Source organism: Salmo trutta, chromosome 4 (genome assembly GCF_901001165.1).
Source record: "Salmo trutta chromosome 4, fSalTru1.1, whole genome shotgun sequence".
Taxonomy (NCBI): domain Eukaryota; kingdom Metazoa; phylum Chordata; class Actinopteri; order Salmoniformes; family Salmonidae; genus Salmo; species Salmo trutta.
Genome location: NC_042960.1, coordinates 65,753,856 through 65,769,534, shown reverse-complemented (window position 1 = coordinate 65,769,534; position 15,679 = coordinate 65,753,856). Strand labels below are relative to the sequence as shown.

General features: G+C 41.0%; 1 protein-coding gene across 4 annotated transcripts; it reads left to right on the top strand.

Moving 5' to 3' along the window:
• The first annotated feature begins 1,844 nt into the window (after positions 1–1,844).
• cyp19a1b (cytochrome P450, family 19, subfamily A, polypeptide 1b) lies at positions 1,845–14,700 on the top strand. Of its 4 annotated transcripts, none has more exons than XM_029751836.1 (10): positions 1,845–1,946; positions 2,917–3,075; positions 3,391–3,541; positions 3,693–3,847; positions 10,479–10,655; positions 11,263–11,377; positions 11,485–11,608; positions 11,725–11,887; positions 12,187–12,428; positions 12,680–14,700. In XM_029751836.1, the coding sequence occupies exons 2-10, from the start codon at positions 2,988–2,990 to the stop codon at positions 12,917–12,919; spliced, it is 1,455 nt and encodes a 484-aa protein (XP_029607696.1). In that variant the 5' UTR covers positions 1,845–1,946; positions 2,917–2,987; the 3' UTR covers positions 12,920–14,700. The 4 variants fall into 4 exon arrangements, with proteins under 4 accessions (XP_029607696.1, XP_029607693.1, XP_029607694.1 ...); XM_029751833.1 differs by having other exon boundaries at positions 2,832–3,075; XM_029751834.1 differs by having other exon boundaries at positions 1,853–1,946; positions 2,836–3,075.
• The last annotated feature ends 979 nt before the right edge of the window (positions 14,701–15,679 follow it).

Genomic DNA, 15,679 nt, shown 5'->3' with positions numbered 1-15,679 from the left:
CTTTGGGTGGTTGACCATTCTTGATACACACAGGAAACTGTTGACTGTGAAAAAACAATGCACCTGGCACCTACAACCATACCCCGTTCAAAAGCAATTACATCTTTTGTCTTGTCTATTCACCCTCTGAATGCCCCCCACCACAATCCATGTCTCAACTTTCTCAAGGCTTAAAAATCCTTCTTTAACCTGTCTCCTCGCCTTCATTTACACTGATTGAAGTGGATTTAACAAGTGACATCAATACAGGATCATGGCCCGGTTGCATAAAACAACTTAAGTTAATTTTCCTCTTATCTTTTCCCTTAAAGTTTCCTTAACTTTAAGTCAGTTGCACAAAGCATTTTTATGTGAATTTCCCTCTTAAATTAAGTGAAAAAGTTAAGGGTGCCAATGAGGTCCCTTAACTTCTTCATTCAGTATGGATATCAATGTAAACAGCATTTGTGGAGGTGAATGTTGCTTTCATCTACTCTGGTTACCAAAGGAAAACATCAACCAGCTAGCTACTTAGCTAAACAATGGAAGGTGCACAATCCACGGCTACAAAGCTAGCTGGCTAGTTAGCTATAGCTACTCTGTAAGTTAGCTTGACATACTAGAAAGTAATAGAAACAAGTTGGGAAAAAATTACTATCTTCTGAAGCAATTTGGTTATCCTGTCTGGATTGTAAAAGTTCTATTTTGCTATATCACAAAATATGATATGTGATATGATCAATTTAGCCTCAGATTATATTAAATACGATTATATCAGCACTCCTACCTTTGAGACGCTTTGGGAATACGGGCCAAGAATTATAGGAACATTCTTAAGTGTATTCTCTCAAGAAGCCCTCTCCCTTTCTAAGTTGATGCCTAGTCTCTATGGCAACCAGGAAGATGCCAAATACCCTTTTCCTCTCCACCATTGTGCCATGTCTGGCCATGACACAAAAGCCTCCAGCATCATTAAGACCATGTCTTAATCAGTGACAGAATCAGGCATTCAGAGGGTGTGAACTGGAATGACCCTGCAGGTTAGACTACATGGCTCTCTCTCTGTCTCTCTCGCTCTCTGTTTAACTGTGTTTTACTTTCAATTGAGTGTCTCTGTGCCCTGCTGTATATAGCTTGTATATCACCGCTGAGTAACTATCAACATATAACCACTAGGTAGCCTAGTGGTTAGAGCACTGGGCCTGTAACTGAAAGGTTGCTGGATCAAATCCCTGAGCTGACAAGGTAAAAATCTGTAGTTCTGCCAATGAGCAAGGCAGTTAACCCACTGTTCTCTGGGTGCTGAAAGACAGCCCCTGGCACCTTTCTGACCGACAGGTTTTGGGTTAAATGCACAAGATGCATTCAGTTGTACAACTGACTAGGGCTTTCCCTTCTCCAACTTATTGACAGACAGGGGCAAATGTATTCTTAAGATTTCTTCTGTTGTAAGTTTGCTGGATAAAAGCCCTATTCTTATCCTCAAATTAGCTGGGTCAGTCTGACCTGTTTAATTTATTTCTTTCTTCAGATGATGAATTATACGGTGGTTTGCTTTCTGTTGAAGGTTAAGTGAGCCTGTTTCAATCAAAATGAAAGACCTACGGTCATACTTGAGAGACCAGGTCTACTCTATAATCTCCAACATTAAGTCTTTTTTTGTTCCTTTTGGGGTATACTTTTCCAGTTAAAAGGTAGCCAGGCCCTTCACTATAGCTCTATTGTTTTGCTTTGGCAGTGTTTTGGTGAGAGGGCCTTGAGGGCCTAAATTGGTAGTGTAACCAAGCAACCGGTAAGTTGATATTCAAAAGCTTGGATGCCTGGGATTTATCAGATAAAAGAACGCTGATCATCTTTAAAACCAACCAGGAGAAGAAACAGAGGCACAGCAGTGGCTATACAGGAGACGGACACAAACTGTAGCCAGGCTAGAGGCAGACTACTCTGGGCAGTCCAGGATGAGAGCGGTGAGTATTATCCTTTTCCTACATAATGACAATTCTATAAATAGGGGGAACTTTTTGTCTGTATGTCTAATTAACTGGAGGGAATTGTTTTCTCTCTGTGGAAGAAGAAGTGTCAAGAGGGATATTCTTGAAAAGAGGCCTATAACAGAATAAGAAATATCATTGAAATTTGTACAATTTTAAACATAAAAAAATATAAAAATCTGTATTATACAATGTTACAGCAAAAAAAAACTTGTCTTCTAGAGGGGACGATGACGAGAACAAAGCTGACCAAGTTTCTCCAATATATAAAGAAACAACAGCATTAGTACATTCTGATAAAATGACAAACACCTCAGCCTTCCCTCTGGTTTCAGAAGGTTCTAATACAATATCTTTGATGTCTAATTTAATAAATCTAGCCTTGGTAAGACATCTGGAACTGTACATGCAATAGTACAACTGGTCAACTTGAAAAGCTTTCCGTGGGTGTGTTATGGTTACCTTGTTACCGTGTTCACATGTTGTACCAACCCCATAGGACAAGGACAGGAGAAATATTAAAAAGGGGATGAAAAGAGAGCAAGGGTTGTCACGGAGTTTAAGGCTCCCCTATTTTGTTTTGACAATTTGAATCACCCTGTCTACCTCCCAAATGGCACCCTATTCCCTATTTAGTGCACTACTTTTAACCAGGACCTATAGGGCTCTGGTATTTAAAAAAGTGTACACTACATAGGGAATAGGGTGTAATTTGGTTCTGGAAATTCAGGGTGATTCAATACATATACAGTAGTCTCTTAGAAGCCTTTTTTCTTCGGCTGTCCCAATAGATAAGCGACACCTACTTCGGTGAGGTGCAAACCAGTGGGACATGTTTTACTTTTTAAAATATTTAACCAGGTAGTCTCCTTGAAGTAAGTCAGAAGACCTTTTCCCTGGGGAGATAATACTTGGAAGGAGACTAATTAATAGCAGAGTGCTCCAGCTGTCATCATAACACAGCAGCCTCCAGACCTCCTCACTGTAACGGCTACCAGTATAGTGGACGACACTAGCATGTCTGAAGCCCTGCTGCTGCTGCTGCTGCTGCTCTGTCTCCTGCTCATCACGACCTGGTGCCTCACTAATACCTCACACATACCAGGTAAGACCAATGATGTATGAATGATGTGTGAATGTGTCTACGGGGAAAATACAGCCACTCTCTCTCCGTCTAACAACTATCACTACCGTGTAATATGAAATGTCATAATGTCTTTTTGTTTGATCATTTGAAGATTAAACCTTTTGAGGTTTAATACATTTTGGAATTGTATCTCTAATATCTCATAAAAGTTAGTTAATAGTTAACTAGAAAGACATTGGCTATTCATCTAATATAACGGTTATTACTGTAAGAAGGTGGCAAGTAGCAATCCTGTACTAACCTGCGTCTCTACTGTACGTACCTCTATGGCAGGTCCTTTCTTCTGGGCTGGTCTGGGTCCAATCCTGTCCTACTCTAGGTTCATCTGGAGCGGGATAGGAACAGCCTGTAACTACTACAACAAGAGATATGGGAGTATGGTTCGGGTCTGGATCAACGGAGAAGAGACTCTCATTCTTAGCAAGTAATTTCTGGATCAACGGGAAGAGATTCTAAGATCAGCTACCTCCCATGTCCATTTATTATAATTGAAAAGTAAAAACTGATCCAAGATCAGCACTACTCCTTTGAGACTCTCTATTTATTATACTCTTGGTCTCTTACTCTTGCTGCAGGTCCTCTGCTGTCTACCATGTCCTGAAGAGTGCCCACTACACAGCCCGGTTTGCCAGTAAACAGGGACTGCAGTGTATCGGGATGGATGGGAGAGGTATCATCTTCAACAGCGACATCCCACTCTGGAAAAACGTGAGGACATATTTTGTGAAAGGTATACAACAGACTTTAAGTTTATTTAACATGATTATCTAACTCACTAACACTAACCCACTCTTACTAGATGTCAAATTAATTTATGTTCTGGTCTGGTGCAGGGTTGGGATCAATTCCATTTCAAATCAAATCAAACTTTATTAATCACATGCGCCGAATACAACAGGTGTAGACCTTACCGTGAAATGCTTACTTACAAGCCCTTAACCAACAATGCAGTTAAAGAAAGAGTTAAGAAATTATTTACCAAATAAAGTAAAGTAAAAAATAATACAAAGTAACACAATAAAATAACAATAATGAGGCTATATACAGGGGGTACAGGTTAGTCGAGGTAATTTGTACATGCACTGTATACAGTTGAAGTCGGAAGTTTACATACACCTTAGCCAAATAAAGTTAAACTTAGTTTTTCACAATTCCTGACATTTAATCCTAGTAAAAATTCCCTGTCTTAGGTCAGTTAGGATCACCACTTTATTTTGAGAATGTGAAATGTCAGAATAATAGTAGAGAGAATGATTTATTTCAGATTTTATTTCTTTCATCACATTCCTAGTGGGTCAGAAGTTTACATACACTCGATTAGTATTTGGTAGCATTGCCTTTAAATTGTTTAGCTTGGGTCAAAAGTTTCGGGTAGCCTTCCACAAGCTTCCCACAATAAGTTGGATGAATTTTGGCCCATTCCTCTTGACAAAGCTGGTGTAACTGAGTCAGGTTTGTAGGCCTCCTTGCGCACACGCTTTTTCAGTTTTGCCCACAAATGTTCTATGGGATTGAGGTCAGAGCTTTGTGATGGCCATTTGAATACCTTGACTTTGTTGTTCTTAAGCCATTTTGCCACAACTTTGGAAGAATGCATGGGGTTATTGTTCATTTGGAAGACCCATTTGCGACCAAGCTTTAACCTCACTAGGGGGTTTGGGACGCTAGCATCCAGTGAAATTGCAGAGCGCCAAATTCAAAAACAGAAATACTCATTATAAAAATTCATGAAATATACAAGTGTTATACATGGGTTTAAAGATAAACTTCTTGTTAATCCAACCACAGTGTCAGATTTCAAAAAGGCTTTACGGTGAAAGCATACCATGTGATTATCTTAGAACAGCGCCCAGCAGACAAATCATTACAAACAGTAACCAGCCAAGTAGAGGAGTTACACAAGTCAGAAATAGTGATCAAATTAATCACTTACCTTTGATGAGCTTCATATGTTTGCACTCACAAGAATCCCATTTACTCAATAAATGTTTGTTTTGTTCGATAAAGTCCATGTTTATATCCAAAAACCTCCGTTTTGTTAGCACGTTTTGTTCAATAATCCGCTGTCTCAAACAACATCCGGTGAAATTGCAGAGCGTGAAACTCAACAAAACAGGAATTCTCATAATAAACATACATAAAAGATACAAATGTTATACACCAGCTTAAAGATAAACTTTAAGCTGGTGTCATATTTCAAAAAGGCTTTACGGCTAAAGCAAACCATGTGATTATCTGAGAACAGCGCCCAGCAGACAAATCATTGCAAACAGTTAGCAGCCAAGAAGAGGAGTAAGTCAGAAATAGCGATAAAATGTATCACTTACCTTTGAGGATCTTCATATGGTTGCACTCTGAAGACTCCATGTTACACAATAAATGTTAGTTTTGTTCGATAAGTCCCTCTTTATGTCCAAAAACCTCCGTTTTGTTGGTGCGTTTTGTTCAACTATCCATTGGAACAAAGCGCGGTCACAACAGACAGACGAAAAATCTAAAAAGTACAATAAAAGTTTGTAGAAACATGTCAAACGATGTTTAAAATCAATCCTCAGGTTGTTTTTGTCATAAATAATCAATAATATTTCAACCGGACAAAAGCTTCGTCAATAGAAAAGGAGAAACAAGAAAGGCGCACTCCCGATGGCGCGCTGGAGTCATGTCTGGAAATTTCCACTGTCCACTCATTGAAAGTGCTGTATCTCCCTCATTTTCAGAGTAAAAGCCTGAAACAATGCCTAAAGACTGGCCACATGTAGAAGAAGCCATAAAGATTGTGAACTGGGTCCTAAGTCTTTGTATGGTGGATAGGCTTTCAATGGAAAAACAGCCTTTCAAAATAATAGTACTTTCTGGATGGATTTTTCTAAGGTTTTCGCCTGCCATATTGTCACGGGAATTTTTGAATCCCAATGATAATAATTAACAATCAATAAGCCTTGACTAATCCCCAAGGTTTGTAAGACACTGGGTAAAGAATAATTAGGCAAGGACTCAGCTTTCTGCAAAAGGTCTGTACAGTTTATTCAGAGAACGTTCTGAAGTACATTACACAAAGAAGTTCATTTTATGCTCCCTCCCCGCTTACGCACATACCTCCACACAAACAGTAGATATCCTACGCACATCCATACACACGAACAGTAGGTGAATAGTATCCCTCCTCGGACTTCTCACCACTGTTAATCACTATCCAGCGCTGCCTGTTCCTTTCCCCCAAGATTAGGGGGACCTTGAAGGTTACTCTCTGTTTCTTCCAAGCCTCTTCAGGTCGGGTCACACACACATGTCTACAGTTCCCTTAGGCCCACTAACACACACACATTTCTCTTCTACTAGACCTTATGGGACTTACGTTCAGTACTTTAATTATTCATCACACACACTACATATCTACTAATTACTAATCCATTACGTTTCAGGGAGGGAGTCTTTATTCATTTACCTTTATTATATAATTTCCTTATCATTCCACCCTTAAATGACTAAATAATTCACATTGATTATCAAATGCTATATGGAAACATAATTGTGATACAAGGATTAACCAAATCATCAATGACTGTCCTGGGCCTATCTCCAATTATGACACTTCGTTTCAGGATTTTCATCATAATTATCATGAAAGGAACAGTCAATCTAAACATTGAAAACGGTCTCATTAAACATTGGCTCCTCATGGTTAAAAGAAACGGAGCCATTTCCAAATGTTGGAATGGATATTCTACAATTTTTTTTTTAAAGTAATTATCCTCTAGGCCACTAAGTCTTTCCTAACCTGCAGTGTTTCCTTACCTGCTCTACCATTCTTCCTCCCTGTTGACACCTGGCTCCGCCCATGTGTCAATATTGCTGCATATCTAAACAGTGTCTGGCAAGATTAGTAAATTATCCTAATATCAGACCTTCTCTTGTAGGATTGCCCCTTTCATTTTCCACATGTAAAATTCTCACTGAGGCATTCTTTCTTGGCTATCCTGTAACAATTCTCTGTCAAGTGTCTTATCTTCTTTAAGATTTATCGGTGCTGTATGGTTTTAAATGCCTATGTGCTTGTCTGTGTAAATAGTAACTTTTCTCTCCTTTCTTATTATGCCGGCTCTAGTTAATGCTACTATTTTGGCCTGCTCTGCCGAATAATTTCTGGGCAATGGTTCAGTGTCTAACACCTTAGGTCCTGAAACCAACTAAGCATTCATTCCCCTTTTAACCTCCCTGGGCAAGGTAGGACGTTTGCGTCCCACCTAGTCAACAGCCAGTGGAATCGTGTGGCGCGAAATACAAATACCTCAAAAATGCTATAACTTCAATTTCTCAAACATATGACTATTTTACACCATTTTAAAGACAAGACTCTCGTTAATCTAACCACATTGTCCGATTTCAGAAAGGCTTTACAGCGAAAGCAAAACATTAGATTATGTCAGGAGAGTACCCTGCCAAAAATAATCACACAGCCATTTTCAAAGCAAGCATATATGTCACAAAAACCAAAACCACAGCTAAATGCAGCACTAACCTTTGATGATCTTCATCAGATGACACTCCTAGGACATTATGTTATACAATACATGCATGTTTTATTCAATCAAGTTCATATTTATATCAAAAAACAGCTTTTTACACACGGCCGGATAAAAAACGTACCCGATTTAAACTGGTTACTACTCTTTTCCAGAAACTAGAATATGCATATAACTATTTTATTTGGATAGAAAACACCCTAAAGTTTCTAAAACTGTTTGAATGGTGTCTGTGTGTATAACAGAACTCATATGGCAGGCCAGAACTCCTTTATGAAATCGCGGTGTCAGATTTTAAAATAGCTTTTCGGCGAAAGCACATTTTGCAATATTCTGAGTACATAGCCCGGCCATCACGGCTAGCTAATTTGACACTCATCAAGTTTGGCCCTCACCAAACTCAGATTTACTATAAGAAAAATTGGATTACCTTTGCTGTTCTTCGTCAGAATGCACTCCCAGGACTTCTACTTCAACAACAAATGTTGTTTTGGTTCCAAATAATCCATAGTTATATTAAAATACCTCAGTTTTGTTCGTGCGTTCAGGTCAGTATCCGAAGGGTGACGCGCGAGCGCGAGTGCATTTCGTGACAAATAAATTCAAAATATTCCATTACCGTACTTCGAAGCATGTCAAACGCTGTTTAAAATCTTTTTTTTGCGATTTTTCTCATAAAATAGCGATAATATTCCAACCGGGCGACATTGTATTCATTCAAAGGCTGAAATAAAAAAATGTTTCATTCTCATGAACGCGCATCTCCAGTGTCACTGTTCCCAGCCTGACCACTCACAAACAGAGCTGCTGTATTTAGCCCAGAGACTGCAGACACCCCATTACACTTTCTGGCGCCTTTAGAGAGCCAATGGAAGCCTTAGAAAGTGTCACGTTACAGCACAGATGCTGTAATGTTGATAGAGATGCAACAGAAGGACAACAAATTGTCAGACAGGGCACTTCCAGTATGGAATCTTCTCAGGTTTTGGCCTGCCATATGAGTTCTGTTATACTCACAGACACCATTCAAACAGTTTTAGAAACTTTAGAATGTTTTCTATCCAAATCTACTAATTATATGCATATTCTCGTTTCTGGGCAAGAGTAGTAACCAGTTTAAATCGGGTACGTTTTTTTATCCAGCTGTGCAAATACTGCCCCCTAGCCCCAACAGGTTAACAGTTAAAATCCTCCCTCACATTTATCTTGACCAATGCTTTATAGGAATTTAATTCAGTCCATTCTAAGTAAATTTTTAGTAAGTTTAGAATTTAACCCCAAACTAATGAATAAAGATAACTGACCTTATCTTGCAGCTGAGAATTCAAAATGCAAATCATTTTATAAAATTTTTGACATGCGTTTTTCTGGATTTTTTGGTTGTTATTCTGTCTCTCACTGTTCAAATAAACCTACCATTAAAATTATAGACTGATCATTTCTTTGTCAGTGGGCAAACGTACAAAATCAGCAGGGGATCAAATACTTTTTTCCCTCACTGTACTCACAGACATTATTTTAACAGTTTTGGAAACTTGAGTGTTTTCTATCCAAATCTACCAATTATATGCATATCCTAGCTTCTAGGCCTGAGTAGCAGGCAGTTTACTATGGGCACGCTTTTCATCCAAAATTCCGAATGCTGCCCCCAACCCTAGTGAAGTTAACTTCCTGACTGATGTTGAGATATTGCTTCCATATATCCACAAAAGTGGAGTGGTTGTTAAAAAGAAATGAGTGGAGTGGTTGAAAAACTAGTTTTAATGACTCCAACCTAAGTGTTGGTATATACACTACCGTTCAAAAGTTTGGGGTCACTTAGAAATGTCCTTGTTTTTGAAAGAAAAGCACATTTTTTGTCCATTAAAATAACATCAAATTGATCAGAAATACAGTTTAGACATTGTTAATGTTGTAAATGACTAATGTAGCTGGAAACGGCTGATTTTTATGGAATATCTACATAGGCATACAGAAGCCCATTATCAGCAACCATCACTCCTGTGTTCCAATGGCACGTTGTGTTAATCCAAGTTTATCATTTTAAAAAGCTAATTGATCATTAAAAAACCCTTTTGCAATTATGTTAGCACAGCTGAAAACTATTTTACTGATTAAAGAAGCAATGAAACTGGCCTTCTTTAGACTGTGTAGTTGAGTATCTGGAGCATCAGCATTTGTGGGTTTGATTACAGGCTCAAAATGTCCAGAAACAAAGAGCTTTCTTCTGAAACTCACAAGTCTATTCTTGTTCTGAGAAATGAAGGCTATTCCATGCGAGAAATTGCCAAGAAACTGAAGATCTCGTACAACACTGTATACTACTCCCTTCACAGAACAGCGCAAACTGGCTCTAACCAGAATAGAAAGAGGAGTGGGAGGCCCCGGTGCACAACTGAGCAAGAGGACAAGTACATTAGAGTCTAGTTTGAGAAACAGATGCCTCACAAGTCCTCAACTGGCAGCTTCATTAAATAGTACCCGTAAAATATCAGCCTCAACGTCAACAGTGAAGAGGCGACTCCGGGATGCTGTCCTTCTAGGCAGAGTTCCTCTGTCTAGTGTCTGTGTTCTTTTGCCCATCTTAATCTTTTATTTTTATTGGCCAGTCTGAGATATGGCTTTTTCTTTGCAACTCTGCCTAGAAGGCCAGCATCCCGGAGACGCCTCTTCACTGTTGACATTCAGACTGGTGTTTTGCAGTTACTATTTAATATAAATAGTCCGGTGGCCATTTTATTAATTGTTCAGGGTGATTTCAATTCAGTCAATGGAATTGTTCCTGAATTGTCTGAATTGAAATGGAATTGAGCCCATCCTTGGTGTGGTGTGTGTCAGCTCTGACAGGGCCTGGTCTGCAGCGGACAGTAGGGATCTGTGTGAGTGCTACAGACAGGCACCTGGAGCGTCTGCAGGAGATGACTGACCCCTCTGGACACGTAGATGTTCTCAACCTGCTGAGATGCATCGTAGTGGACATTTCTAACAAACTGTTCCTCAGGGTGCCTCTCAACGGTCAGTGGCTGGGTGTGTGTGCGGGGGGAGGGGTTTGTCTGTGTGGATGTGCCTATATGCATGTGGGGACGTCTCTTCTCTGTCCTGGCACCCCAATGGTGGAACCAGCTTCCCCCTGAAGCTAGGACAGCAGAGTCCCTTCCCATCTTCCGGAAACATCTGAAACCCTACTTCTTCACAGAGTATCTTAAATAATACCACACCATCCCACCCCCTTCTCACATCAATCCCCCCCACCCCTTTACTAGCTCTGAATTTGCTGATAGCTACTTTATTGAGGAAAAGTGTACATACAATGACTGTGATATGTGGTTGTCCCACCTGGCTATCTTAAGATGAATACATTAACTGTAAGTGGTTCTGGATAAGAGCATCTGCTAAATGACTCACTACTGTAAGTGGCTCTGGCTAAGAGCGTCTGCTAAATGACTCACTACTGTAAGTGGCTCTGGATAAGATCGTCTGCTAAATGACTCACTACTGTAAGTGGCTCTGGATAAGAGAGTCTGCTAAATGACACTACTTTCAATGTATTGTAAATGGACATCCTTAACACATTGGATTATGCCAAGCTTTGACTGTGTGCCTTGTACTTTATGTAACTCAGAGAAAGAGCTGCTATTGAAGATTCAACACTACTTTGACACCTGGCAAACGGTTCTGATCAAGCCTGATATCTTCTTCAAATGTGGATGGATGTACAAGAGGCACCAACAAGCAGCGTAAGTTCACACATGCACTTAAAGTCTCCAATGTCTCTAATGTTTACATTGGTGGTGGTCACTCTTCGGGGGGTTTGCGTAAATGAAGGTGTATAGTTTTAATCAAGTGTTTCTAGCAAGGATCTACAGGACGTGATGGAAAGCCTTATTGAAACCAAAAGAAGAATTATCAGTGAATCTGAAAAACTGGATGATGATATTGACTTCACCTCAGAACTCATCTTTGCCCAGGTCTGTTCTGCTGATCATACATCAATCATATCATTGTATAGGGTGTCACTAAGAGAAACCTGTCGATCTTATACTCTCTGTGTGTGTGTGTGTGTGTGTGTGTGTGTGTTGACCAGAACCATGGAGAGCTGTCGGCGGACGACGTGAGACAGTGTGTGTTGGAGATGGTGATAGCAGCCCCAGACACTCTGTCCATCAGTCTGTTCTTCATGCTCATGCTGCTGAAGCAGAACCCTGAGGTGGAGATGAGGATTGTAGAGGAGATCAGCACTCTCATAGGTGACTATGATCACACCTTTCAAATAAAGGGGGTTTCAACGATTAGGTGGAATTTCTAATAATATATGATATATGCCACATAGCAGACGATTTTATCCAAAGCGACAGCAACTTACAGTACCGTGAGTGCATCTGTTTTTAGTATGTGTTAATGATCTCTGCGGGACTTGAACAATCTTGCTGGCACCATACTCTTACTCACTGAGCCACCCTTGACTAATAATTGAGACAAATATCTCACAGATGACAAACCTTTAGGCACAACATGCTGACAATCTCCTGTTCACTTCTATCCACAGGAGAGAAGGATGTAATGACAGTTGACTTCCAGAACTTCAGAGTGCTGCAGAGTTTTATCAATGAGTCCATGAGGTTCCATCCTGTGGTAGACTTCACCATGAGGAAGGCGCTGGAAGATGACATCATTGATGGGACTAAGGTTTCCAAGGGAACCAACATCATCCTCAACATAGGGCTCATGCACAAAACTGAGTTCTTCCCCAAACCCAACGAATTCAGCTTGGAAAACTTTGATAAAACTGTAAGTGGGAGTTGGGGTGGTCCTAATTGCTTAAAAGCATTGTATTGCAAACTGATGTGTTGTCATAATTGATGGACAAGTCTGTGAAATTATTCAGAAGTAGCGTGTGGTTTACCTGGTTCCAGATCTGTTTGCGTCGTCTTGCCAACTCCTTTGATTCATGCCGAACATTATAACGACTGTAGGAGTTGACAAGACAGTACAAACCGATCTGGTACCAGGCTATGGTTGACCTCTCCTCTTTCCATCAGGTGCCCAGTCGTTTTTTCCAGCCGTTCGGCTGTGGCCCCCGCTCCTGTGTGGGTAAACACATCGCCATGATGATGATGAAGGCCGTCCTGGTGACGCTGTTGTCACGGTACACGGTGTGTCCTCGTCATGGCAACACACTGAGCAGCATCAGGCAGACAAACAACCTGTCACAGCAACCCGTGGAGGATGAACACAGTCTGGCAATGAGGTTCATACCAAGACAGATGACCACAACCTAACCACAACCACTACTGACCACAACCACTACTGACCACAACCACTACTGACCACAACCACTACTGACCACAACCACAACCACTACTGACCACAACCACTACTGACCACAACCACTACTGACCACAACCACTACTGAGCACAATCACTACTGACCACAATCACTACTGACCACAACCACTACTGACCACAACCACTACTGACCACAACCACTACTGACAACAACCACTACTGACAACAACCACCACTGAGCACAATCACTACTGACCACAACCACTACTGACCACAATCACTACTGACAACAACCACTACTGACCACCACCACAATCACTACTGACAACAACCACTACTGACCACCACCACAATCACTACTGACCCCTACAACCAATATAACCTGTCCTGATCAACAACCAGGTCACAGCAACCTGTTGAGAATAAACATGAACACAGCCTGACCATGAGGCTCACACCCAGAATGACACAAGCAGCCTCCACTGACCACAACCTGCTGCCACTGACCACAACAAGCCACCACTGACCACAACCAGCCTCCACTGACCACAACCAGCCTCCACTGACCACAACCAGCCTCCACTGACCACAACCAGCCACCAGCCTCCACTGACCACAACCAGCCACGAGCCACCACTGACCACAACCGGCCACCAGCCTCCACTGACCACAACCAGCCTCCACTGACCACAACTAGCCACCACTGACCACAACTAGCCACCACTGACTACAACCAGCCTCTACTGACCCCAACCAGCCACCACTAACCCCAACCGGTCACCAGCCACCACTGACCACAACCAGACTCCACTGACCACAACCAGCCTCCACTGACCACAACCAGCCTCCACTGACCACAACCAGCCACCAGCCTCCACTGACTACAACCAGCCTCCACTGACCACAACCAGCCTCCACTGACCACAACCAGCCTCCACTGACCACAACCAGCCACCACTGACCACAACCAGTCACCAGCCTCCACTGACCACAACCAGCCACCACTGACCACAACCAGCCACTAGCCTCCACTGACCACAACCAGCCACCAGCCTCCACTGACCACAACCAGCCACCAGCCTCCACTGACCACAACCAGTCTCCACTGACCACAACCAGCCACCAGCCTCCACTGACCACAACCAGCCACCACTGACTACAACCAGCCTCCGTTGGCCACAACCAGCCTCCACTGACCGCAACCGGCCACCACTGACCATATCCACTGACCTGGTCGGTGGAGGAGAATGACCACAACCAACACTGACTTTTAACTCTGACCATAACCAGTGGCTGGTTGCTGGTTCAATAACCTGACCACAACCAACACTGACCAAACTGACCTGACCACAACCAACACCAACCGCACTGACCTAACTGGTGGAGGACGAACACAGCCTGACCATGCCCAGAATGGTCACACATTTCTCTGGCCACTTGGTCACAACCGCTGAGACACACCTAGCACTGACCATTTAAATGTAAATACATGAGTTACCAAGACAGTACAAACCGATATGGGACCAGGTACTACTACTGCTGGAATAGTCGATACTTTTTCTGTTTAAAGGCTAGACTACATTTTTTAACACTAGTCTGTGCATTTTTTTACTTACTTTCTTGTTGTAAAACTACAATTTCTAGTTGTTTTTAAAACCATGTCATTAAAATGTATAAACAATTGTTTGTATCATGTGCATAACTACTGTAAACATTTACTCAATAAAATTACAATTGTGTAATAAATATCTTTATAAAACAATTGTTATCCTCAGGTCTTGAATCTTAAAGTTCTTTTGATATGGTTAATTGATATGGTTTGATATGGTTAATGGTGGTAGCAGAAATGGGAAATACTGTCTGTGTCCGAATACCTATACTAGGGCACTACATTCAGTACCAGTCAAAAGTTTGTACACACCTACTCATTCAAGGGTTTTTCTTTATTTTGACTATTTTCTACATTGTAGGATAATAGTGAAGATATCAAAACTATGAAATAACACATATGGAATCATGTAGGAACCCCAAAAAAGTGATAAACAACTCAAAATATATTTTACATTTCAGATTTTACAAAGTAGCCACCCTTTTGTCTCATACTGGGTCTCATGCCTCAATGAACTTATCCTCTGCAGTAGTGGTAACTCTGGGTCTTCCTTTCCTGTGGCGGTTCTCATGAGAGCCAGTTTCATCATAGCGCTTGATGGTTTTTGCGACTGCACTTGAAGAAACTTTCAAAGTTCTTGAAATGTTCCGTATTGACTGACCTTCATGTCTTAAAGTAAGGATGGACTGTTGTTTCTCTTTGCTTATTTGAGCTGTTCTTGCCATAATATGGACTTGGTAGTTTACCAAATAGGGCTACCTTTTGTATACCAACTGATTGGCTCAACACAACTGATTGGCTCAAACGCATTAAGAAGGAAATAAATTCCACAAATAAACTTTTAACAAGGCACATCTGCTAATTGAAATGCATTCCAGGTGACTACCTCATGAAGCTGGTTGAGAGAATTCAAAGAGTGTGCAAAGCTGTCATCAAGGCAAAGGGTGGCTACTTTGAAGAATCTTAAATATAAAATATATTTTGATTTGCTTAACACATGATTCATATGTGCTATTTCATAGTTTTGATGTCTTCACTATTATTCTATAATGCACCCTTGAATGTGTAAGTGTGTCCAAACTTTTGACTGGTACTGTATTTAAATATGATATTTCAGTTTAATATTTTATACATTTGCAAAAAT

Bases quoted from the DNA above. Each gene is read 5' to 3' on its own strand.
- cyp19a1b (XM_029751836.1), top strand. From the start codon at position 2,988: ATGTCTGAAGCCCTGCTGCTGCTGCTGCTGCTGCTCTGTCTCCTGCTC. The intron at 10,656-11,262 runs GTCAGTGGCTGG...TATGTAACTCAG, and splicing joins CCTCAGGGTGCCTCTCAACG to AGAAAGAGCTGCTATTGAAG. The intron at 11,378-11,484 runs GTAAGTTCACAC...GTTTTAATCAAG, and splicing joins AAGAGGCACCAACAAGCAGC to TGTTTCTAGCAAGGATCTAC.